At 52.0% G+C, this 26,353-nt stretch overlaps 1 protein-coding gene across 1 annotated transcript in view; it reads left to right on the top strand.

Annotated features, from left to right (window-relative positions):
• Positions 1-26,353, top strand: part of PDLIM1 (PDZ and LIM domain 1) — a 42,527-nt gene that overhangs the window by 1,211 nt on the left and 14,963 nt on the right. The window contains exons 2-3 of the mRNA XM_056350753.1: positions 8,730-8,881; positions 19,235-19,319. Of these exons, the coding sequence (XP_056206728.1) occupies positions 8,730-8,881; positions 19,235-19,319 (237 nt within the window). The remainder of the gene's footprint in view (positions 1-8,729; positions 8,882-19,234; positions 19,320-26,353) is intronic.

The following is a 26,353-nucleotide window of genomic DNA, read 5'->3' as shown; positions in this document are numbered from 1 at the left end:
GTCCCGCAGGACCCGGGGCGGGCTGCCGGCTCCAGGAGGGTACAGCGAGTGCGAGCCCTGTCAAGCCCGGGGGGGGGGGGGGAAGGAATTAATTTTCTGTGTAATCTCTTTCAATTACATTAATAATGCTTCATTCTACCGAAGCGTTGTTTGGGCACGGCGGCAGGTTCAGCGGAGGGGAAGGGACAGTCACAGGCTGTTACGGCCACCGCAGCCCGGTCACTGCCCGCACCCCCGGCCCTCGGCCGCCTTCACCCCTGCCCTTGGGCACGTACCTACCGGGGGTGTAGGTCAGCAAAACGGCAAAAATAACCACCTCGTGAGAAATTGTGACCCTGGAGCCCAAAATGTAATAAAATAGCCTCTCTGGCGGGGGTGACGTAAATGCTGACAATTGGCAGCCCTTATCACAGCTTTCTCTTGTGGCCCCTCTGACATCTTTAATTTCCCCTCCAAGACTTGAAGCCATTAATCTTTCCTGTGGTTTGCGTCTAAGGTTTGTACCCTTGGCTCAGGAGCAGAGCTTTCAGCGACTCCCCTCATCATGTCAAAAAAGATCTGGTCCAGTTTTGGCCTGTCTTAAAGAGTCTAATCCTTGTGTGGGGACTTTCCAGGCCTATAACTTCCACCCCCCGCCCCTTATTGCATTTGGTACCCATGCCCTGGCCAGACAGCTTTTTGGGCAGGGAGCCCTCCACCCCCTCGCAGGATGGGGTGAGCTCTGGCTGCAGGACCAGCATCTTCCTAGAGTTACAAGGCCCTTGGTCCCACGGAGGTGTGAGACAGAGGGGCTACCAGAGAGGCTGGGGGGGGCGTACCTGTGATGAGAGCATCACCCTAGGAGCAGGGGGGGATGCAGCTGTCCCTCCCCAGTGCTGTTACATGTTTGTGACGTGCTCGTGGGCAGCGCTGTTTGCAGCAGTGCTGGGGGCCAGGCTGCACAGGCTGTGCCCGGCATGCGTCCCCCATGGGGGATCCCCCATGGCGCAGGGGATCATCGTCCTGCCGCTGCCGGCTGGGAGCGCAGCATCTCAGGCGTGCTGTGTGGGGGACAAGCCCCTTCCCCCTGGGGGAGCTTGGCTCAGCCTCGCCCAGAGCTGCCTGTCCCACTGCTGCACTGGTGGGGTCACCCTGCAGCTCCAGGTGTGGTGGGGTGCTACGAGAGAGACATCCATCCCGTCGTGCGCCATGACTGGGGGTCTTGCAGCTGCCTGAATTTAGCCTGTGTTGCCTACCAGGAGCTCAGGTTTGGCTTCTGGCGGCACCATCATCATGGTGAGCTCCTGAGCACCTCGTGGTATTTATGACGCTCATCACTGCTCTACCTCAACTCCTTGCTGGTGGCTTTCAGCTTCCCTAATGTAGGGGTGTTGTCCCACTCGTGCTGGTGGGAGGCAGCACCGCTTGAGTAGCCAAGGCAGCATGCTCGTGGGGGTGTGTTGGAGGTTGGCACTTCAGTCCCGGACCCAAGGAGGGTGAGGAGCACTAGTGCTGTGTACACGGGAGCCAGCGGAGCAGCCTGTGTGACACCTGTGGCTGAGGAGAGCAGCAAGTGAAAGATGATGGTATTTCCACTGATGCTCTTGACTTTTGTCACTGCCCTGCCCCTCTTTCCACTTGAACTGTGTGTGTGTAAAACTGCTTTGGGCTCAAATGCATCATGAGCATCTTGTGTGAAGGTTTGTGGTTTCTTGGTAGTGTCGGACCAGTCATCCCAGCAAGAGCGGAGCATGGGCATTTCACAAGTGCTGCATGTCAGGCTTTCATGTGGAGTCCTCAGTCTCTTTCAGAGAGAAGTTTCACAGATGTTTATGTTTCTTTTTACAGCTGTAGTTTTATGGCAGACGCTTTATTACAGTCTTTGTTCAGAAAAAATACCTGTGTTGATCAGCGGAGTGGAGCCCAGCCTGCAGCCTGCTGGATCACCTCACAGGAGCGGGAAAGACCCCTGCCTGGGTGATACCGTGCAGTGAGTCAATGGGGTGGGATTAGAGAAACGCTCCTTCTGGGCTGTGGATGGGCATGCTGCAGGGTAATCGTGTCCACAGAGCTGCCCCATGTGCGGGGTAGCTCCCAGTTAAATCCAGTGAGGTTGGTGGAGGAAGCAGGCGACATGTTGCACGGGGAGAGATGCCGATGAAGTGGCGCTGGCTGGAAAGCAGCGCGGTTTGTAGATCCCATCCCTCAGGTAACATGAGATTTTTCCTCTTTGCTTACATTTGATTTTGGTGAACACCAGGGATTTCTCTGTCCAGTTGAATATATACATGGGACTGTGTGATAAACCTTGTTCTTGAGATGATTTTTGTGGTTTGTGGTTGTGGTGCATTGATCTTGAACATCTGACCCAGAATAATAGGGACAGGAGGGAGTTTTGCTCCATGTTTTGTCATATTAAAAAAAGCTCCCAGCCCCATTAAGGAGGAGTGTCTGTCAGGGTCTGTGAAACTGGATGTTTTGTGACAAAGCTGAGAGTTTTCCCAATGAAAAAGTGGTTTCAAGACAGCCCAGTTCTGCAAATATATTAAAAAGGTGAAATCTCAACATTACGCTTGTTGCTGATTTCAACTGCAGTGACATGAGTTCATCCCTGTTTAGTCTGACATTTTACCTGTTCATGGTATTTTACGTGCTCAGGATGTATAGCAAGAATAGAATTGGAAGGTAATTGGGCTTTTCCTGGGCATTTGGGATTTTTGGTTTTTAGCATGGCCCTCTGACCCAGCTCTATAAACTTACAACTGGATTTAGTGGTAAAACTGGACTTGATGGTGTGAGATCAGGCACGGGCTGGAATCACATGGTATGAAAAGACACCGGGTTTGACTTTGGTGGTGGCTGACATCCTCACCCCGCTGTCAGCTGGTCGCCCTGGTAGGAGCAGCTGTGCCAAGGGATCCTGGAGGCACCGGCGGCATGGGGCACCCCAGTAACTGGCATCGCTGGGGGGCTGAGCAGCTCCTTGACCACCACTTGAGCATCAGTGAGCAAATCGCCTCACCTGTGTCATTTAAGACCGTCTGCCTCTGTTCTGTGTCTAATGACTCCTCTTTTCTGTGTTAATAACACTTGTCTAGCTGTCAGAGAAGGGCAGGAAGGGGGGTGAGGGTGAGCTGGGCTGCCCGAGGGGCTTGTGCCATGGAAGCCCAGACCCTGCTGGGATGGGCTGGTGCCCGGGGGTCTCCCCAGCATGTCCCTTTCCCCTTCTCCCTGGCGACAGTGTGGCCCGGGCCAGCGCATAGCAGGCAGCAGCCTTCGGTGTCAGGCCGCAGCGGTGCAGAGCACGGGAGCAGAATCTCGTGGAGCCGGCTGTAAGGAACCCGCCTGTCATCCCCCTCCCCTGGAGAGGAGAGGTGGGGAACGGGCTTGTCTGAATTTTCTCATAGCCTCTGATCTCTGCTGAGCCAGCTGCATGCTTTTGCTGGGAGAAACTGTGGCTGCCTCGCATAGTACTCCAGGCACTGAGGACATTACTCATGGTAAAGGAGCAGCGTGGGTGGGTGGGGAGGACTAAAGGGAATGTCAGAGATGTCTGGTTGTCACTGGTGGCCTTACAAGTATGTTGCTGCATGTCTATTCTGTCCAGCAGAGCTACAGCTGGGTTTTCCTCTCAAGCTGAGATAGGTACTGCTTATCCAAATCTTTTTCTTGGCTGATGTTAATTTTCTCATTTCTTATCTCTTCATCGCTTGCTGCGATGTGTGCCTAGGTGTGGGGTGATGGGTGGTGCCGGAGGCTGTGCGGTCGGTGAGAAACCATGAAGGGCTGACGGAGCGGCGAGCAGTGCGCCTGAACCGAGGGGGGAGAGGGCCAGAAAGAATTGAATGAATTTTAGACCCACCCATCTATCTTGACGCACAGGGAGCTGCGATATGCTGCTTTCCATAGGAACGCTTCCCACCCTTCCTCCCTCTCCTTTGCTGTGGGCAGCAGCTTCCCCTAACGCACCCATGGCTCCTCTGGGACCCTGGCCTGCAGGAGACAGGCGCCGTGCGGCCCGGGGCAGGAGCGGAGCTGGCTGGGCAGCTCTGTGGAGGTGCCCACCAAACACAACACCCATATGTGTTTAATTAGCTCTGGGACAGGCAGAGGTGTTGTAATGAGCGCCTGGGAGCTGGGTAGGCAGCCAGATGTGTTTCATTCCTTCTTCTGAATCCAGGTGTTTTCTCTTCTAGTGTAAATGCACTTGCCTGAAGTCTTGACATGTCATAGCCGACTCCTCTGTGTGCTGCCTGGCTGCCAGTGCCCGGGGACGAGAGCAGGCAAACCGCCCGGGAGAGAAATCGGAGCTCTGCAAAGTCCCGGTACTGCTGGCGCACTGGAGCCCAGGGGTCTGTGCAGGGAAGGTCACCCCCCCACCCCGTTGGGACTGCAGATACATATCTCTGTGTGTGCAAGTGTGTACATATGCAAAGCTTCACTCTGTAGTATAAGAAAATAACGTATGTTTGTCTTCTATCCATACGACCCCTGAATCTGCGGGACCTCTTTTAAAAGAGGGGTCCAGTCCTACAACTGGTGTAAACTGTTATCTGCTACACTGAGCTTTGCATGAGTAAAGAGCGCATGATCAAGCCCATGGATTATGGGGATTATTTGTTTCTTCCATATGCTGGCAAATGTGTCTGAGCTGGTATCAGGGACCTGGTCTGATGATTGTCCCCCTGTACCCGGCACTGGTGGGGCTGCAGCTCGAACCCTGTCTCCAGCTGCAGGCCCTTCGCTGCCAGAGGGATGCAGAAGGGCTGGAGCGTGCCCAGAGCCGGGCAGGGGGCTGGGGAAGGGGCTGAGGCACCAGTGTGATGGGGGGCGGCTGGGGGGTTCAGCCTGGAGAGGAGGGGGCTCAGGGAGGACCTGATCGCTCTCTGCAGCTCCCTGAAAGGAGCGTGTAGTGAGGTGGGGGTCAGCGTCTCTTCCCCAGTAATAAGTGATGAGGTGAGATGAAATGGCCTCAAGCTGCACCAGGGAAGGTTTAAATTGGGTACTAGGAAAAATTTCTTCATGGAAAAGGGTGGCCAAGCACTAGAACAGGCTGCCCAGGGAGGCAGTGGAGTCACCATCCCTGGAGGTGTTTAAAAGACATGTAGATGCAGTGCTTGGGGACATGGGTTGGTGGGACTTGGCAATGCTGGGTTAACAGTTGGACTTGATGATCTTAAAGGTCTTTTCAACCTAAACAATTCTAGGATGCTATGTGTCTGGTTCTAAATATCTAGATTATTTCTGTAGTAGCCCAGATTTCTTACGCAGTGACGCCAGCACAGCAGAGCGTCGCCAGTGGCACACTCTGGGACCGGTGCTGGGTACCATGTGAAGCAGTGCTGCTCAGCCTCTCTCAGCGCTGTCTGTTCAACAGTGAAACAACCTAATGGCAAAGCGTTACCCCATGGCCTGGGAGCCATCACCGCATGGTAGGGCATGGCTCCTTCCCAAAGGGCGCCCTTGGGCATGGTGTTACAAGGTGCACAGAGCTTTACCCACCCGATGACAGTGTCCCTGAGGCTGGGGGGCTCCGTGGACCCTGCGATGCTGCCCACTTCCCCTCTGCCAGAGGCTGTTTGACCCCAGTGGGTGAAGCCCAAGCCGGTCAGGGAGTGCTTTTGAAGGAGACTGGAGCTATGCTTTTGCACGAGATGTCACTTGTGCAAAGTTGGCATTTGCAGGTTTTGTTCTTCACGGCGCCTTTTGGCTCTCCTCGCCTTCTCCCACAGAAGTGCAGCTGTAGCTGCTCATTGCTAGGCCGCCCGCGCGTGCAAGGCACTGGTCCCTCAGATCCTGCTGGTGTCTGCTCCGTGCCCGGTCAAGGAGGGAGGGAAGAGGCTGGTGCAAAGCTTTAAGACATCTGAGAGGAGGACCAAAGCGGTTTCAGGCGGCGCATCGTTTGCTTTTCCATTTTTGGAGTCCCTTCGGTTGGGTTGTGTCAGCTGACTGGTGGCTGCCAGCGCTTCGAGCACCTCTGCCTGTCCCTGCTGCTTCCCATGGACCAGGGAGGGATGTGACAAAAATAAAAGCAGGAAAAGGTTTTCCCATTGGCAGCTTTCTGCTCCTTACTTAGTAACAGAAACGCTTTTTGCTTCCCTGACTTGACTGGTAGGTGAGCAAATCTCAAAAGCAGCATTGACAGTGCTGAGATAAGCCCAGGCCTTACTGGGAGGGGGGAAGGGGACGTTATTAGGAGCTATTAATCATCCTAAAAGGCGGGGGGATGGGTTCCCTGCAGTACTGTGCCCTTGTGCGGACGTGTTTGCTATGAGCAGCCCTGGCAGGGAGTGCGGGCTGGATGCAGGGGAGCAGTTTGTGGAAGGTTGCATTTCAGGGTGAGTTATTTCCAGAACTGAAGAAATTGGATTTTAAAACCATGTTTCCTTTTGGCAAATTCACTTACCTTTTTCATGCCTGTGCATCCTTGTAGCTTTCCCACAGGGGAGAGGTTTATATGGTGCCTGAGTGGAGGTCATCACCCTTCTGCTACCAGTGGCCCTTATCTGATGGAGAAGAGCACTCACATTTCAAATTCCTTTGAAGTGGACACAGAAGGGGAACGTGACACCACGGGCACTGGCAGAACACTGAGATGTTTCTGTGAATGCCGCATGCTCATCCCGGTGGCTCTTGGGGTTTCTTCAGGGAGGCTTCAGTATTTCGGTGTATCTGGCTCAGCTGCCCCTTGTAGTAGCAGATCATCTCTCGCAGCCTGCCACATGTTGGGCAGATTATCAGTCTTTAAATGCAAGCGGCACACCAAGCCTCCAGCAGCGTTCCAGCGGCACTGTTAATCCATTCCAGCGGCACTGTTAATCCGCTGTTACTCGTGACCCCTTGGCAGTCTTGTCTGATGGAAAATGCATCATGGCAGTAGCTGTGCTGACCTCGGTGCTCCTCACAGCGGTGAGCAGTGTGCCACTCTCCCTCCTTCGGCAGCGGAGGAAATACAGGCACCAGGCAATCGAGTGGCTCAGCTGAGGCTCAGCGAGCAGGGCAGGACCCATGGGGCAGCAGTGGGCTGCGCTTGGTGGTCTCTGTAAGCCACTGGTCAGCTGTGGGCTGCAGCCTGGGTGGCAATGATCTTCACAGTTAAAGCAGATTTTCTGTATCCATCTGGTGCCTTGTCTGGACTTTCCATTAGCGGTTCCTCAGTCAGTTTGCAGTCTGCTTGCAGCATTCAAAGTGGCGGGCGGGCAGGCAGGCACTGGCGGTTGACCCATCTGAAGGGTTAATATTAGGCACCTTGGCCAACCTTGGGCATCTGTGATACGCATCTGTGTCCTCCACTTTTCAGTGAAATACTACCCTAGTAGAGAGGTGAGAATGAGAAAAGCATCTCATGATCTTCCTTCTGGTTAGGGAAAACATCCCGCTACAGCTGTGAGGAGCTGTGCAGAATGGCCCTGGTTGAAGCCCAGGGCAGGCAGCGATTGCAGCTGAGCTCTGACACCTCCAGGAGCTGAACAATGTTTGTTTATGTCTGACAGCTCTGTGGGGTTTTCTCAGCTGCTTTCCAGCATGCTGAAACCTAGCCTGCATGTGTAGAATGAGTACCGGTTGCAACAGACTCGTAAAAGAGGTATGTTTCAGCTGCAAGGCACGTTTTAATCTGTACTCGTGTCTGCAAGCAGTGCACACTTCTCATTTCCTCTGTCTACGAAATAATTGATGAAAGCCCACAGTAACCATTACGCTCCTTGCACAAAGTCATTAAAACCACACAGTGTAGTGTTTGCAAAGCTGCACACAAAGGTGACATTCTTCTCTTCAGGCCAAAATTATTGCCTAGGCAGAGGGTGGTCTCAGTTGTTAAGAGGACACCTCTTTAGCAGCAGCAGTAGAAAATTAATGAGCCGTTTTAGTTGATTTGCTTGAGAATGCTTAAGTTTTAGCTGGGACCTTCTTTTTTATGAGGAGTATTGTACTGATGGCATTGCCGCATAGCAGTGGTACCTCTGGGAAGCAAAGTGCCATGTGTGGAGAGGACAGGGGGATGTAATATGGCAGAATGTATCCAGGTCAGGCCAGCGATGATGCTTTTGTTATTTCAGAAAGTATCATGAGATTGTGGTGTAAAGATGAAGTTTGTGACGCCTTTCTCCCTTCCAGTCTGCTTGTTGGAACAAGCCCTACTCTGGGGTTGACCTGGCTGCAGTCAGTGGGCGTCTGTTGCAGCTCTTCTGGGCAAGCCCAGGTTGTTACAACAAGAGAATCAATCCAAAGCCTTGAGCCCAAACCTGTCCTCCAAGGAAGGAAGTGAACGAGACCGTGATGCAGACGAAGGTGTCTGTGACTGGTGTTGACGGTATCTCAGCGGCTCTGATGCTCTGTTCTGCCACCCCTGTTGTCAGAGGCTTGCCCCTCCCGGCTGCCTTCAGCACCTTCTGTCTCGGAGTGCGCTCCTCTGGCCAGCAGGAGCAGAGCTGCCTTTGCATGGTCTTGCTCTTTAGCACGAAGGCAATTGGCTTGAGCGAAAATACAGTTTTTGACATGTTGTCCCCCTCCCCAATTTTTGTCTGCGGGTGCTGAAATAGAATCCTGCCCTTGACTAATACTGAGGAGTGTCTGAAGCCAGGTACGGATATATTTCTGCTGAGAATTCACTTTTGTTACTTTTCACCTCTTTGCTTCCAGGTGTCAGTGAGAGAAGCCCCAAGTGCTCCAGCTGCTCTTCAGCCATTGCAATGGAAAGCTGCAACTTCCAGGAAATGGAAAGTCCGTTCACTCTTTTTGTTTTCCCTTAGGTGACTCCAGGTAGCAAAGCGGCAATAGCCAACTTGTGTATAGGAGACCAGATCATAGCCATCGATGGAGTGAACACGGAGGCCATGACGCACCTCGAGGCACAGAACAAGATCAAGGCTTGCACGGATGAGCTGACTCTGACGGTCAGCAGGTACGTCGGCAAGTGAGGCTGGGGCTGGGGAGGGGCACGGGATGGGCAGTGGCAGTGCTTGGGTTTGGCAGCAGACCTCTGGCTGGTTTATTTAACTTGACCTCTTGTCTGGCCAGGCGCTGGATAGCAAGAGGGAGCCACGTTTCAGTCCTTACTCCTAACGCCGCTTGCATTTGCTGCACTTTGACCTTATGAAAACAATTTTCCTAGTGAGAAATTGGCTGATAATTTGCAGCAGAGCCTGTCAGCCTGCTCTGTGGCTCCTGACAGCAAGAAATCAAAGACATGTCTCGTGGAAACTTCAATCATAGCAAAGGAGGTACAACCAGAGTTGACCTTTCTTCCTGTTGCACTAATTTAATGGTTAAAATATATCGTTGTGTGTTGTCCAAGCAATTAATTGCCTAGTTTCTGCCATGTGCAGACTCAGAAATGTTGCACATTTTGGAGCCTCTTGATCAAACAGTGCTAGATGATGATGATCCACGGTGCAAGAAGGTGGCTGTCAGGCATCGGTCTCCGAGTCCTGAAAAACTGGAGGGAGGTAAGAGCGGAGCCACAGTCTCTGGCACCAATACGGAGCATGGGCTGGCTCCTGCCTTCTCACCGCCCTGGGTGGCAGATCAATGGACAGCTTCATCCCTTTCCCAGCCATGCGTTGTTCTTGGGCCGTCTTTGCACAGGGAAGTCATGGAGGCTGCGAGGGTGGGGGTCTGCTTTGCACTGATCCATTGCTTCTTAAAAGAAATGGAGCCTCGGGTTTTGGTTGCAGGTTTGGGTTTTTTTGTTGTTGGTTTGTGGGGGTTTTTTGAGGGTGCTGAGGATTTATCCTTCCCCTTGAAGTGCAGCCCTAGGTACCAGCACTTCTGAATGCCAGATGGTAGCTGCAGCGTGGCATTTTCTTGTTGCCCTGGAGTAAGTTTCCCTGTGGCCGCCTTCCCCTGAGCAACTGTCCCTCATGGCAGATGCAGGGGAAGCGCTTTCAGGAGCAGTGCAAAAGCGTGCCTCGAAAGGCACAGTAGTTCAGTTGTTCAGGGCTTTTCTGTAATAAACAGAAGTCTTTTACCGTAGCTCGGACAATGCCCGGAGTTCAGCAGGCATTTCCCAGTGCAGGAAGAGGCGATGGGTCTTGGCCAAAAAAAGCCCGACAATTCATTGAGGGAATAGACAGAGGGAGGGACGGAGCACAGTGCGGGCAGTGTGAGCGGGTGGCGAGCATTGCAGCAGCCTCTGAGCCCCACGGTTTCTCGTGCTGGCCTCTAACTCGGCAGGCTGTAGCCATCCTGCGAAGGAGGCTCCCCTTCCTCACCATGACAGCCAGCTGCTGGACTTGGCAAGCCAGAGCTCCGTGCTTCTGGCTGGGGGAGAGGGGAGGCACGGGCTGCTCCAGCCTGCGGGCAGCCTCCTCTTACAGATCATTGAGTCTGCAAAATGTGTTTGCTAATGTTAATTACAAAGTCGTTCACTTTATAGCTACCCGTGCATTTCACGTGGGTGTGGAGGCTGCCCAGGGAGGCATCTCTAGCTGCGTGTGCAGCTGTGTAGAACCGCGCAGGGGCTTCGACTTAGTGCAGCCCAACTCCTGTTCAAGCCCCCCCATTCAATGAGGTAGCATGAGTGTGTCGGACGTGCCTGTGGCTGTACTGGTGGGTGAGTGCGGCTGGCAAAGGGGCCAAGGTGGGTGTCAAGACCGCAAGGGCGTGCAAGCAGTGATCTGACAATATATCCACTTCAGGGTTTGATATCGCTACCCACCACGCTGTGTAAAATCCATTTTAGATAATTCTAGACTTTAAGTCTTTGGTCCTCCTCTTTCTTGGGAATAAAGTTCTGCTTAGGGAAGGTTTGCTTACTTTTTCGGAGACTTGGTAGCTGCTGGAGATGTATTTGTGTTGGGGAACATGATACTGCAGGAGGCTTCCTTGGAGGAGAAAGCTCTTCTTTAATGCTAAAGACAGTAGTGTACATCATGTGGTCTTTTCTGGTTGTACTCTGAGAATATTTTACCCCCAACACCCAGCTGTCTCCTCCTGGGCCCCCGTAACTGTGTTGTCCCAAATGCAGCTGGACTCGGTGGTTGGACATGCGATGTAGGTTTGGCTGCTGATGCTGGAGCCCTTTACTTTGCAGTCTAAGGCCAAGACCTTAAAAAGCAAGATCTTGAGAGGAGGCCCAGGGGGGTGACAGAGAAGGCATTTTAAAACAGCTGGAGCCCATGCATCACCTTCCTGCTCAGCTTAGGGTAGAGGAGATGGGTGAGGACATGGGCAGGTGAGCAGCCCTCCGCTGTAAAGACGGGAAGAGCACTGCTACAGAGGTGGGGAGGGTGGAAGGCACCCGGGGAAATGGGTGCCACCTGGCCAAGCGGTATGGCTTGGGCTTCCCGAACCTTGGCGGGCCAGGCTCTGCTAGTAAGGCTTGACCTTACTGAGGAAGGCTGACGATGCAAGGGTCAGGGCTGGCAGTTTTTCCTCCAAAGCAACTCTGCAAATAGTTGGCTGAGTATGGAGAGGAAAGTGTATCATGGGCACTTTGATGCCACCAACTCTTGGGTCTGGCTGCCATGCTCTGCACTCACGGGTCGTTAGCTGGGTGAGTTGCACCACACACAGTGCTGGCACAGGCCACTGCTCCGACGGGGCAGCAGCTCCATGGGCTGGAGCATTGCACCCAGCTGGGGCTGGGGATGCACCAGCTCTGCCTGCTTGTCCGCAGTGGTAAGTCTTCCAGTCCTTCTTTTGTACTTGCTGTCACAAGGATGTCTTGTGAAAGCTTAAACCCTTAGTGATTTTTTAGTTCCTATATGGTCAGTTTTAAATGATTACTCATTTAAATGATTACCTGTGCAAAACACTCTCTGACCAGTGTTTGGGGTGGCAGCAAGGTCGTGCCAGGAGAGAGCTGAGACATGGGTCTGTGTTCACATCAGGCGCTGTGGTTCCACCAAAAGGTCAAAACAGTCACGACAGTGGGAGCCTTTGTTTGTGACTGTACTGTGGATGCTGAACGTGCATGTGGGTGCAAGAGGAGACTGGGTGAATTAATGGAAGACAAGTCTGTAAAGGATGTATTATCTGTCATGGCAGTGTCTGGGTGGCAGCAAGCCCTTAAGCTGCAAGTAGCTGGAGGCTGGGAGAGCCTTTAGGGAAGCTTTGTGCTAGGCTTGTTGTCATCTTGTGCTCTTCTGTGGACCAAAACAAGCTTTCTCTGTGTGTGTTCTGCAAATATACAACCCTCTTCTCTTCTAGTGGTAGCCAGGCAGTTCAGATGTCTTCCTGTTTGGCTGTACTAATGATCATTTAAGAGAAGTGTAAGTGTAGAGGACTGAACAGACTTAAACACTTCTGGTAAAGGAAATGCTGTTTGCACTGGGGGCTTGATTGTGAGTATCAACAGCATTCTGATGTTTCCTGTTTCGGTATTTTCCTTAACGATGGTAACAGTCCAAAAATATTTCAGATCAGACCATAGGCAGGAAGCTAGCCTGACACATGTCACCATTAAACATGGATCAAATTGCTAGCTGAAGAAAACATGCCTGCTCTGCTTTTTCACCCAAAGGTGCAAATCTGTTAATTTCCTAGGGTTTAAAACCCAGCCACAAATTGCTTTCTCTGAATATGCTTCTCTAAGTGGTGCTGCCAGGTGCTTTGCTGTTTGACGTGTGACCAGAGTTGGAAAGGTCTGTTTTATGCCTCGAAAGTGGGTGTTCAACAATGTTGACGCATACACTGAATTCCTGCTGAACTTGGCCTGGCAGCTCCCCGCTCTGTTCTGAGCCGCCTCGGTTTGTTCATTTTGCTTTTGGTTTGGGGCTAAAGAGTGCTTTTGGAAATGGAGCTCCCAAGACGCCAAAGTTAAGGTTCCATTACTGTCCTCAGGGGTGTGAAATGAGGCTCGGCACCGTGGTTCCGTGGCATGTGCGGGCAGCCCTACCTGCAGTGGACGGTTGCTCTGCTCAGCTCAAAACCACCTGGGTGCTCCACTGAGGGATTGCATGGGCAGGTTTTTGAGCCTCTCCCATTCACAGCAAAAGTGAAGGTTTGGATCTTGAGTCTTTGAGAAAGGCTGCTCTTTGCCACCCCCCACCCCCCTTTTTTTTCTTTTATTTTCCTTCTTTTTTTCCTTTCCTTCTTTTCTTCCTGCTTTTGCCCCCCCTTTCTTCTTTTTTCCCCCTTTTCTTTAGTTAGTGTGTTACATCTCTGCATTGACATTCTAGAGCCAAGCCAAGCCTCCCCCCAGGCTGCCCCCTTTCAAGCACACCTGATTCTCCTGTAACCAGTGTTAGCAGCAAGACACATCCAACAGACTGGAAGAAGCTGTCAGCTGCCTTTGGAGCCTTAGCACGTTTTGGGAAAGATGCTTGCTTTGACAGAGCACCCAGAAGAAGGGAAGGCTCAGGAGGATCAAATTCTCCTACTGCAAAATTCACCTGGCAGCTGAAAGCTCCGGGCACCACCAATGTCAGTGGTAATGCTCACGATGGATGTGGCACACAGCTCTGTGCAGCTGTAGCTGTGGCTGTACAAAGCAAATGGTCACTGCAGCACAGGTGACAATTATTGCTAAAGCAAAGGGCTCTCTGCCTGTGGCCTTAGTCACCAAATGGCTGGTGGGACTGTGCAGCCCTGAGCAACTCAAAGGCATGGCGTGTATTTATATGGGTTGTTTTTTCCAAACAAAAAGGATGTGTTTCTAAAGTGAGTCTGTCCCTCCCTTTGTGTCTGGAGGTGGGTTGGGGTTGGTAATACCAGGAGAAGAGTTGTGAAAAGGGGCTGCAAACATGTAACCTCTTGTTTTGCTCCTACTGTCCCTTTCTTCAAATTTCAAGTTGCTTTTCTGCAGCTCTACTGTCAGTGTACAATATATTAATGCACCTTTCTTGTTTGCCGAGCAGCCTGTCGCTTTGTTAAAAGTGGTGCCAGGGAGTGAAGCTGTGTACTTGTTCTTTGAAAAGCACTAGGCTCAGGGGAGTCATGTCTGCTGCTGGCACATGTTAGACGTGTGGTCAGAAGGGACCGCGTGTAGGTGCTTACGAAGGGGAGAGCATGCGTGCGATGTCGTCTGTGCGTTGCTTGGCAGCCGTGGTTGCATTCTGTGCTTGCTCCATGTGTTCCCAGGTCTCAGCTGTGGGGACCAGTTGCACAAAGCCACAATGGGCTCGAGTTTGTGTTCTAGGAATTTGGTGAAATCCGTTGACTTGTTTAGGTTTGCATTTGCTTCCCTGCCAAGAAGACTTTCCCAGCTTTGTCATCTTACTAATAATTCTTTTGGCCCTGGGAAAAGCCTGATGCTGTGTGTGTATACGTGATGCAGCTATATACGGGTACGCAGCTTGCCTGATGTCTGTGGCAGCTCGCAGCCTCCCCATGGCTGGTGTGGGGCTCCCAGCCCTCCCGGGTGCTTTTGATAGGGAGTGGCTCGTTCAAAGTCATTTTGCCAAGTCGAGCTGGGCGTTCATTGTGTTTTTACAGCCTCCTTGGCGAGGCAGCGCGGTTAGCTCTGCGGCTGGCTAGTGGAAGGGCAGCGTGCATCTGAGCGGCCAGGGCTGGTTTATCCGTAACTCTGTAAGGAAACTGCTCGTGATAAACTCCTCTGCTGCTTCGGCGAAGTCGGAGGCGCCTGAAGTGCCCGGAGCAGAGGGCCGTGCATGAAGGTGTGGGCAGTTGTGACTGGCCTTGCTGCTGGGCTTGGCAGTGGGTGGCACGCAGCCTGACGGCGGCTTCGCTCGCCAAAGTGAGTGTGTCCATTAAGGGATGGTTGCTAAAAGTGATTAAATCCAAGGGCATGTACTTTGCAGCTGTTGTAGCTAAAAGGCTGATTAAGAGCTTTGGTAGCCTGAGCGCTCTTGTAGTTAGTTTCCAAACAAACAGAATTAAAATGCCTCTCTAAAACTCTGGGGGAGGGTTTGAGAGAGGAATTCTTTAAGTCTTTCCTCTTCTCTTTTTCAGCTAGCAAACTTTCTGTCACAAGGAACTTTTCAGTCATTACGGGTTTATTTGCTTCTTTGGTTGGTATTTAAGTCACGTCCATCCCAGTGTTTGAAATGGGAATGTTAAACGTGCCTTTCTTCTTTAGGGAACTTACGCAGTTCCTGGCACACAGCATCAGACCCTCATTTTCCGGCTCTGAATTTTCCCTGGAAGCTATGGCCCAGCTCTGCACGCAAAGCGTTGATAGCAAAATCTCGACTCTTATAATGTTTATATTACACCATGTTCAAGCCAAGCTTCTTGAAAAATGTTGTATTTCGTAAATACCTCTCCAGATTCCTGCCTTGACTTGCATGCAGTTTCCTTCCTCCCCTTCTTGCCAGTACCTCCCCATCCCGACTAGCACCAGAGAAATGTCTTTCTAACTTTGGGTCTGGGTTTCTGCCTGGGTGAAAGAGCAAACGCTCGGCTCAGTCCCTGGCCCTGTCTGGGTTGCTCTCTGCCCTGTAGTAAGGAAGCAGCACGGAAGTATGAACTGCAAACATGACGGAGTCTGTATATCCATGTGTCTGCAATAAAGTTGCTTGGCACTTCTTCCAGGGCTTGTTTGTGCCATGGTTTTGTCTTCTCTTTCTGCACTGTTTGGGCATCGCTCCCTGCTGGCATCTCGTTTGAAAGAATGGGTGTGAGAAACCATATCATAACATAAATATTCATCAATTTAAGCAGGAATCTGTGAGAGCCTAGGGGGATGTCGAAGCCTGCTGGCTTTCACCAAAGGCAGGGTGGGGTTCCCCAGCAGGCTGGTGGGCATCCAGCCCCACCACCACTTGAGAGGGATGGGGCAGCCTTGCCAGTGTGGTCACGCTCGGTGCAGGCGTCCAGCCTCACCAAGGGGACTGCAGAGGTGAGTTTGTGGCTGAGGGTCCTCTCCCCAGATCTGGGGAAAAAATCCTTCAGAAAGCCACTCTAGCCTACCCATGGCAGCCTGCTGTGAACTGAAGGCACCACTGCTGAGGCTGGGTTGGAGCCGTCTGCTCTGACGCCTTTTCCCTGCCTTATATAAATAAGAGATGAAACGTATAGGTAAGATACAAACAGGGTGAGTGTAACCAATCTGCCCTCCCGTCTGGGCCGTGCACCCACGTTTCCCAGCCTTCTGGAAAACACGCCCTGGGCCAGCAGTGGGATGCAGGGCGAACTTCTAGGTGCTATTTTTCTTTTTCCTGCCACACTTCACTAAAATGCAGGCGCTGACGCCAGGAGCAGAGCCAGGAAACCCTTATAGAATCATTTAGGTTGGAAAAGGCCCATCAGGTCTGACCGTTACTCCAGCACTGCCAAACCCATCACTAAACCAAGTCCCCCAGCACCACATCTATGTGTCTTTTAAACACCCCCAGGGCCGTGACTGCACCCCCTCCCTGGGCAGCCTGGTCCACGCTCGGCCACCCCTTTCCATGGGGACATTTTCCCCAATACCCAACCTAAACCTGCCCTGGCGCAGCTTGAGGCCGTTCCCTCTTGTCCCATGGTGGGAGAGCTGGGACTATGGCAGTCCTGCGATGCAGTCCTACTGATGGCCCACAGCCCATGCGGTGGGACAGGGCAGCACCTGGGAGGCCCTGCTGGGCAGAGCCGCCTCATCTTTGCCACTTCGCTGGGGCCATAAATGGGCTGTGGAGAGTGGCTGAAGGGCTCTGCTGCAGCTGCTGTGGAGACAAAGGGAAGCTTTATCCTCCTGGCCTTAGAGGGACAACCGCGTGGGCTATTTAACCTTTCTGTTTGGATAATTTTTAAACTGACTTGGAAGTAAAGCCTGGAGTGACCTTGCTGCTTCCATTTATATCCAGTGATGGATGGGAATGGCAGCAGGCTGGGAAGCAGACTAGAGCCTTTTTGCCTTGCTTATAAATAAGGGAGAAAAATCTGGTCCAAAGCCCCCACTGGCTGCAGGAGCTGGCTGGCTGCCTCCCCTGCACTGGGACCAGCGTGCTGCATCGCCCCAAATGCACTGGGTGAGGGGCGGCGGGGTGAAAGCAGGTGCCTGGGGGGGAGTTTCTGCTCCGAGTTCACCCCTTGGCCTGCTCTGAGCTTCAGTTTTCTGTCTGAATAAGGGCTTTTGGCACTTCCGAAATCTGATCGTATATTTGAACTGCTGTAAGAGAAAATGCTGCCTCAGGAGTACTTGCATCACAGCTAGTGAGAACTGGCATGGGGGTGCCTCACACTAGGAACCAGCTGAAGTGTTTAATGCTTCTGAACTGCTCTTGCCTTTCCAGCCAACATCCAGTTGCTCCTGCCCTGCCAGCCAGGGTGTGTTTGACTTCCATATGCTTTGCTGTGTCCCCTGTTTTTCCTGAGGAGATGAAACTTGGTCACACATGATGTGCTAACGCTGTCGAGGAATAAGGCTTTGCATCAGGTGGCGGGCTGCTCCCCTCTGCACAAACACAGTCTCCATGTGCAAAATGCAGCTGTGGCTTTGGCAGGCTTGGTAGCCACAGTCTGGGTGGAACTGCTGGGTCCTCAGGCACCTTAAAGCACGAGTTGCCAGGAGCAAGGAGGGAATGGTTGTGTTGTGCCCACCTGGGAAATGTTGCACAGCCAGTAACAGCAGCTGCTGGGACAAGGTGATAGGCATAGATCCGATCCCATGCGGTGGTTAGGTTTGTGTTCGTTAGCCTGGGTGCCCCAGCTTCCCAGCCACCAGGATCTGGGTGATGTAGGATGTGGGGTATTGGCACTGGGGCTGGGCCCACAGGATGCAGTCACCTGTGGTCAAAGGTTTGCTGTGCCTGAACGCCAGCACAGGACACCTGGTGTGACCGGTGTCTGTGCATGTCCCTGTGAAGGGCAGTACAGTGCAGCAGGCTCCGTTCAGGTTTCTTCTGTGTAAAGTCCAGGGTGCGACAGAGGTAACATCAGGGCAATGAAATTTCTCCCTTTGCCTGCATGAGGATGCTGCCTCCCATCTCCTCCCACTGAGCTATGCTCCAGCTACGAGTATTAAAATACTATTTATGCAGCAAATGTCTGGGATATACATGTGCATCATGGTCAAGTCTGAGCTGTTTAAAAAAAAAAAAAAAGTCCTGCCATTGGAGGGCTTTTAGAGGAATGGTGTAGAGCAGATTGAATTTATCCCAAGTAGCTCCGCACCCTGTTTCTCCACCCTTGTTGGTTTTATAAGACTTTCCTGTTTAAAGTCTCTTTCCAGTTACCCATTTACTTCAAGCATCCTTGTTTTGCTAACTAAGTACTTAAATTGTAGCTGAGCCTGGTCCCACAAATATCTGGGAAGCGCATCTATCTGCAGTTGCAGATTCCACAAAGGGCTCCTGTCAAAACAGGACATGGTTTTCAAAACTCATCCCAAGAGTTTGTCGGCCATCTGGTTGCTGTGTGATGTAATGTTTAGCGTTGAGCAGCGGTTTTCATTCCACAACACTGCAGCCACTTGTTCCCTGCTATTGAAAAGTTCGGGAAGAGCGGCACTGTTTAGTCCATCTGAGATGCTAACTACTGCCTGTGCTTCTGGGGAATGCAGGTAGCGTGTGTTTCCCACAAAGTATCTCAAGCAAATCTAAGCACTCAGCTTCTCCCTCGCCACTTGTTTGTCTCTTGTTCTTTGGGACGTAGCAAAACACCAAAACAATGATGATGATAGAAGCTGTCGGTTTTGGTCATAGATCTCGGCTTGTGTTTCAGGCTGCTGTGGGTAATTGGGGCAGCCCACAGACCAGTAAAGGTTATGTAGACTTTCTCTGACACAGTTTTCATCTCAGTTCTTAGTCCCATTGCAGACTTGGACCCATTTAAAAAAAAAATATTTTTTTTTCATAATTCCCAAACCCCTCTGTTTGTTCAGCATGGATACCACTGTATAAATAAGAAGAAAAACCCAGAGACCCAAACCAAAAATATTTCTAGCTTATCCAAGGCAGACTAACTTTCAGGAACAAAACATTCTCTGTATAGTCAACACAGACAAGAATTGTTCCTCTTCCCAGCTACCCATGAAGGCTGAAACACACAGTAATCTGAATTGTCCCACTTAATTAAAGGGTCTCCATCTAAGAGATATCTCCAGCCTCTGCCACTGGGTGACTCCCAGCTCTACCAACTCTACTGCCTGGGTTGGAGCCCACGCTTGATGTGTGGCCACTGGAGTCCCATGGGATAAGCCAGGACAGTCCCTGCTGAGATCCTATCTTTCTCTGAGGACCTCATACAACATAACTAAGTGACCCAAATTACATGCCTGAAGTGAGGCTCTCTGGATTCCTCCTGATGTGGATAGTGCTCTATGCAAAAGACTGGAGAAATGTTTGGGAAAGGGAGGAACTTCAAGTCTTCCGATAACAACAGCAATGCTCACTGGTGACAACATAAACTCTTCAAAACTTGTGTGTTGCAGAACGGAGTCAAAAGTCTGGTCGCCACTTGTGAACGAGGAGGGAAAGACGCACCCTTACAAGATGAACCTGGCCTCTCAGCCGCAGGTAAGGAACGGGATAACTGCGAGCTCCCGGATGGCTTCAGAGCCGTTCCTGGCCTGACCCTCCAAGGGGCTGAGCACATGCCACTCGGTGGGTCATGCTGGGGACAGCACCCTGCCCCCTAACTCCCAGAAATGAGATGACCCTCGGAAGCCTGGCTCCCTCGGTGGCAGTGAGCAGGCTGATGCCTGGGCAAGCTGCTCGGGTTGGGGCGCTGGCTCTTGCACCTCAGTAAATCACTGCTTTGCCCAGATAAGAAAGGGCTTGAGAGGGGAGGAAAATTATTCATTCTTACAGTGTTTTCTGCTGCAGGGGTGTTTTGGTCATTTTGCATTGTTTCCTTGCTAACAGCCTGACTGTGGAGAGTGTGAGAGAGAAACACACCAGCCTTTGACGTTTGTAAACGTATCCGTATCCGTGTGGCAGACTGTGCAGCCTCCCTCTAGGAGGCTGGTTTTTAACCTGTTGACAGCTCTGCTTCCTTGGTCCGCTGCCTCTGCCAAGTGAACGTAGCAGTAACAGCGACCTGTGCGAGGGCATCGCCTGGGCTGGGCTTAGAGGGTTACACTGCGAAAATCAACAGTAACCACGCTGACATCAGTGGCGTTTCTCTGGATTTTCACCGGGGCAGTGATGTGGATTCTGGCCCTAGCACACATCCCACGTGAGTCTTTCTAGCAAAATAAGTAGAGATAAAACTAGTTTGGCTTTGCAATTAATTAAGCTAATACATCTGTCTGAGTTGGAAAGGACCAGAACCTAAAGTAGCACATGTGCGGCAGCACCCTGCCCAGACCTGGCACTGGCATCTGTCCGCATCCCCGCTTACATCCAGCTGCTGCCTGTGGCTTGGCTGGAGCATGCAGTGCAGGGTTCCCCAGGTATTTCACAGCTCGTCCAGGGCACAGTGTGGGACTGAGCCATCTGGACTTGGTTTGGGCTGGGGCCACACAGTGACACCTGCCTGTGACATCATGGAGCTGAGATCTGGTCCGTACCTTCTGCTGCTCAAGCTCTGGAGAAGTTCTGCTGCAAAGCTTGAGGCCTGGGGGCTATCCCACGCCGGAGGAGCGGGGCAGCCTGCACCAAGGCTTTGCTGCGAGGCTGCGGAGTGTTATTCTTTAATTCAGCGGGAGACCTGATCCTCAAGGCTAAGTCCCTTGCTCAGCCATGAACCGGAATTTAGCTAAATGACCCAGTATTAACCATAGGGCACTACTCACGCCAAGCAAGAATTTAATGTAGCTCGCTAAAGTTAACTGCAGCAAGAAACCTGCTGCTGCAGCCCCCCCATTTACCCTCAGCCCAGCCTGGATCGCTGGGTGGATATCCACTGCTGGTCAAGTACCTAAACATATAGTCTATTTTAATTAACTGATGTCCCCACTTAAACTCATTTGCTATGGCAATTTTAACCCCGATCGATGGCTTTCAAGGGTGGAGTGCATGTACCTGCGTCAGCGCTGGGCTGTTGGAGGGGGCCTCCTGCAACTTGGTAAGAAATAAGGGTGCGAGGGCTGGACCTTAGCTCTAACCTTTGCCTTATGAGCCATGCCCAGCTTTCTAGGCATCATGAAGGCCGGGCTGTGCAGGATTCAGCAATAATCCTGGCGGCGGAGCACACCCCCTCCTAAACCTGAACCTTAGTCCCGATCCTGGTTCTAGCCCCGGCCACTCTGTCAGTGTCCCGATGCTGCCAGTCTGTAAGTGTGGCATGACTGAATTTGTTGATACCAACCTGCCACTGACTTCAGCAGGAGAATTTGGTGAGAAATCGGCTGTGGAGAGATTCCTGTTACAAACTTTATCTCTGAGCAGTGACCCTGGTCTTAGTCTTGCACTAGGAACCAGCTGTTGCCAGAAAATTAGGCTTTGACCCCTTGTGATGGCTGATGAGGGAAGAGTTATCTCCTGGTGTGAAAGGAACACTCAAGTTCTCACTGAAATCTTGTCTGTCTTCTTCCCATCCCTAAAATGAAGCCAATTAAGTCCTTTGCAGTCGCCAGTGTGAGTGGGGCTTGCCACTGCTCAGAGCACAGGGCTTTCCTCTAAAGGGCTTGCCAGCCGCACGCTCGGAGTTCAGCAGCATGAGGGAAGGTGCATCGTGTCTCCAAACCACAAGCTCCCATGTGCTCTTACAGCTTAACAGCGCCTGAGCATCCTAGTCTGTGGTGCCAAAGAAAAGTGTCACAAATGCCACCAAGTTTTAAGGTTTTCTTTTTGTTTGTTGTTGGTTTTTTGGGTTTGGTTTTGGGTTTTTTTGTGTTGGTTTTGGTTTGGGTTTGGATTTTGTTGTTTTCTTTTTTTAAATATACACCCGTTTCCTTTTTCAGTAGCTGGCTTCAGCAAGTAAGGTTTGTGGCAAGGTCTGTCTGCTTGGAGCATGAGGTCAGCGGAGCGTGCTGGCTCCTGCCAGAGCCGTGGCAAGCATCGGCCAAGTCACTCTGGGGCTGTGTCTCTGCAGCATCACCAGGGATCTCAGCCAGCCTGGCTGCAGACGAGCGGCACATGCTGTGCATGTATATACCAACATGGCAAACTGCTACGGATTTGACCACAAAGGTGCTGATCTTGTTTTTCCAGCAGGATTGGTGGAAGTTGTGAGTAGAGCTGAATCTTCAAAGGCAGCGCTGAGCTGTTCAGGTTTTTGTAACTTGCTTGCCAGTGAAAGCAATATATTTGCTTTCCTTGGCAACAGCCTTGTGCAGAACGGTTATTAATTCACTTACCAAAGAAAACAGGACATGCTGAGTCCAAGTGGTTCATTTAAGTCCTGATCCAGGTCCTCTGATGATGTTTCTCACTGGTTCTGCACACAGCCCTTTGAATGCAGAATTATCATTGTGCATGTGCATGGACTCACTTCAGGCTCAAAACCCAGAAAAAACAGCTTTAAAGCTTTTGCTGTGGAAATTGGACTGCAGTTGTTCAAATTAAGATTCCGCCTTTCTTAGAATTAGATAGTTCGATGTTGTCTCCCCTCCATTCAGAATATCTTAACTGGAATTTTTCACAACACTTGTCCACCTTCTTTTCCTCTTCCCACTTTATTGGTGCAGTTAAATGACTAGGTAAGAAATTACTTTTCAGGCTGTCTTAAGAACTGTATGGCTAGCTACATATTTTAAGATGGCTGCTTGCATGTTTTTTTACCCTATTTGAAATGGACTGTTTGTTTACTTCTGTGATGCGTTTGGAGGCTGATGCATGGTGAAATGCTGGGTCATCCTGTGGAAGTATTTTCCCTTACTTGGAATGTGAGTTCAAGATACTTTTCTGTGCCTTTGGAAAATAAAAAGGCATTCTACAACCCCCCATGCATTCCCTGAAGTCCCGAATCCCAAGACTGACTCCGTTGTCTGAGCTGACCTTTGCCCATGAAAGAGCTACAGCCTTATTATTCTTTCATTACCATTAACTTTATCCTTCTAAATTAATTTAGGCTGAGGCGAGTGATGACGACTTCATCCAAAGGTGCCGCAGCTTGTCAGTGGTAATGGCTCAGCAGCAGAGCCAGCTTTGTTTTGGGTGCAACCATGGCAACGTTAGGGGAAGGAAATGACAGGCTGAGTATATTTGCCCAACTATTTCACTTGCACTTCTCACCCAGATCCTAAGGGCGATCACTCAGTGCCATTTTCCCATCGAGAGCGTTTCCTCACCGCAGCGGGAAAGATTAAAATAACACATCTGCCTCTCCCTTCTGCGGAACGTTTCTTGAGAAAAGCGATGGCAGCGAGCGAGAACAAGTTTCTTGGTGACCAAGGGCATTGTAAGGCTGGTAGCACTGCCCCGGGACCAGCATGGCGCTAGGACCCAGCCGTGCTCCCTGCTGACCCTGCCCAGGCATGAGCTCTGCACCTAGGAGGGGCTCTCTTGCCCCCTGGTAAAGTTAAACAGCAAAATTCTTTATCCCTCCTGGGCTCCGTGGGAGAAAGGTTGTTGGTTTCCCATTGTTGGTGGTTGGGTTTTTTTCCTCCCCCCTGTATTTGCAGGATGCTGCATCAGTGGGGTCTGGGTCTGGGAGCTGAGTGAGCTCATGTGGGGAAGGAGTTGAGGGACCAGCTCGAGGGTGGTCAGCCCCAGTGAGGGACCTCCAAGGGTGGTCAGCCCCAGTGAGGGACCAGCTCGAGGGCGGTCAGCCCCAGTGTAGGCAGTCAGTCCCAGGGCTGTCTCCAAAACGCCTCCGGCTCCCGAAGGACACACAGCCCGTTTGCAGGAGGCACAGGCAGTAGCGTCACCCCTCAGGAATGTCAGCTACAGCTCTTGGGTTGACATGGATAGGTCAGCTCTTCTGGACCACAGAAGATACTGGCTTTTAAGTGTGTGAGCATGTTTGGGGTTTTGTTTTGGTTTTTTTTTTTTTTTTTTTAATGAGAAATAGCCCCCAGGTATGCAGCTGGAGGGCTCTGGAGGTGAATCAGGGTGTCTGTGGGCTGGCAGAGGCAGGCAGCCGCTTCTGCCTTCCCAAGGCTCCTTGAGAATGCCCGTCTCATCCTCATCCTCATCCTTGTGGAGTGATGTCATTGTTTCCATCCTGTGTATTTTATCTCCTTGGAGACAGGGAAGGCAGGGGCTATAGAAACTGGGTGTGTGGCCGCCTTGGCCTCTGATAAGGCTGTGCATGTGTGGGCAATGCATGAAGCAAGAGGTATATAAAGTAACGTTGTCGTGTTTCAGACAGGGGAACCACACTGGCATATCGTGACCTGCTGTTTTCGGTTAAAAGGCGTTACCGCATGAATGTGGAATGTGTCGGGGATGTGGAGGGAGAGGATGTGGGAAGCCAGCCTTGTTGTTTTACCCCCCTACAGTAACAAAGCCCCAAACCCTTCCTAATTTCTAATCTGATTTCAAAGCATTGCAAAAGATCTTTCCATAGCTGAAAAACCCCAAACAATAACAGAGGGAGAGGTGAAAGTAAAGGCACTTCTTAATGCTTGTGATCGCAGCTGATGAAACATAGCATGGGGTAGGGTTTGCCGTGAAGACGTGATCTCGTTTGCTGAGGTTTGGTCAGGGGCCCGTTTTCTTAGAGCTGAGTAAACATTTATACTGAGAAATGTTTAATCCTGTTTCCTCTTGGTGTGGCTCTCGAGGTGTGCAATCCAGGATCACCCGTCCCAAGCCTCTGGGCTCTGACCTGGGACAAAGCAAAAGCATCCCACGTTCCTGGGCTCGGTGGGGCAGTGGGCTTTGCTGGTTCCACTGGCCGCTTCGGGGGTCTGTGGGGCCCTGGAGGCTGTCACTCACCCCTGCAACTGCAGAGCCTGGGTGCTAAGTTTTTATATATTATTTTTTTTTAATAACATGAGGTTGGAGTGAATCCCCTGATTCCACGAGCTGGAGCTTTAGGAAATAACTATGCTGGTTGGTTGCTAGATCATGACTCCACACCTGAAACTAGTTTTTGGTGGCTTCAAGCAGTGCTCCCACTCCCTACTTCGACCTGCCTTTCTTCTGGGCGATGTGGGGAGATGCCCTGGGAGGGGGCAGGGGGCAGCAGCCAGCACCCCTGAGGTCCCAGCCCTGCAGGCTGCCTTCAGGAGAGGAAAACCCTGCTCCGGGGAGAGGCTGCCCTTGCCCTCGCCTCTCAGTTTAGTTTATTTAGAGAGTACAAAAAGCCTCCAGGTTTTTCCTGTTTCTCGTGGCGGTGAGGTCAGTGCAGCTGGGATGGCCTTGGCCGTGTCACCGCGTGGCAGATGGGACCCCAGAGCCCAGCCTCACCCCTGACTGTCCCCAGCCAAGGGCATGTGGGGCCGTGGAGGTGTCCAGGTGGCTTTATGCCCCAGCTGCATGGGGATGTGCCCCAGCTCAGCTGCTGGAGGTGGCTCACCCTGCGCTGCCTGCCTGCCTCGCGGATGGCTGGGAATTGCCCGGGAGCCCTGGGTCCCATGCTGGTAGCCACGTCCATCTCTGGTGCGTGGAAGCAGCCACCCATGCTGCTAGCTGGCCCCGGGCATGGAGGTGGCGGCTGATGTAGCTGTGGGGGTGTCACAGGCTGGGCTTCTGCATCACCGAGCGTGGCCTGGCACGGGAGGGATGTGGGGAGGAAGGGGCCTTTGTTTTCCCAGATGACGCAGCCTGCGGCTGGGGCAGTAGGAAATGCTGAGCTGCTTCCTGCCCCGGCAAAGGGATGTTTTCCCCGTTCCTGCAGCCTGACACCGGAGCTGGCAGCTCCCTGCCGGGAGAGCCAGGATGGCAGGGAAGCGCCTTGGCATCCAGCTGGAAGGGGTGGCACTGCAGTGTCCCTGTCTGCCCCTGGAGAGGGCTGCTGCTGCTAACAGCTGGCACCCAGAAACCTCATCTGGCAGGAGACCTGCGTATTTGACCTAAAGCTGGGGTACTACAAACCTTGTTCATCCTTAGGATTGGGAAATAGCTTCTTTCTCTGGGATGGGGGATTTTGCACTGGTGCCTGGGGGACTTGGGAGCATGTGGGAGCCAGGTGGAGCTCGTTTGTGTAGAGGAGGTAGTTTCAGGCAGGGAGAGGAACTGCTGGAGGAATGGCTTTGTACTGAAAGTGAAGCAGGTTGAGACCCCTCTGGAGTTCAGAAGCAGCACCGTGGCAGAGGAGTCTGTGCAGCTGCTCATCCATTGCAGCCACTCTGCCAGCCACGCTGCCAGCTCTGCTGGGGTTGTACCTCTGCAAAGGGAGAAGGGGAGCGAAGCTGCTATCTGTGCAGGCAAAGCAATGTAACTGTCACGGTATCGGTTTATGGTGGTAAAATACTGCTCTTGAATATCCTACCTGGAGGCTTGGGAGCTTCCATACCCTGGCTTCAGGCTGAAATAACCGCTGCCGGTACCCCTGCTCGCTGCTGACTGCAGCCCACTGATGGCAGCCGAAGATGTTTCTGAAAAGATCTAATGAGTCACGCTGCTCTGTACGTGACCAAGAGCGGGCCATGCTCTGGCTGGATGAGAGCATGTCCCTGTGCCTGCCTGCCAGTTCTTCCACTGCAAATAGAGCATCGCTGCCTGCCCTTGCAGCCCGTGCCCCAGCCAGGGATGCTGTTTAATGCCACTTGCCCCCT

The sequence above is a fragment of the Falco biarmicus genome, chromosome 9, assembly GCF_023638135.1.
Source record: "Falco biarmicus isolate bFalBia1 chromosome 9, bFalBia1.pri, whole genome shotgun sequence".
NCBI lineage: Eukaryota > Metazoa > Chordata > Aves > Falconiformes > Falconidae > Falco > Falco biarmicus.
The sequence above is the reverse complement of the archived record's forward strand: the minus strand, read 5'-3'. Positions and strand labels throughout refer to the sequence as shown.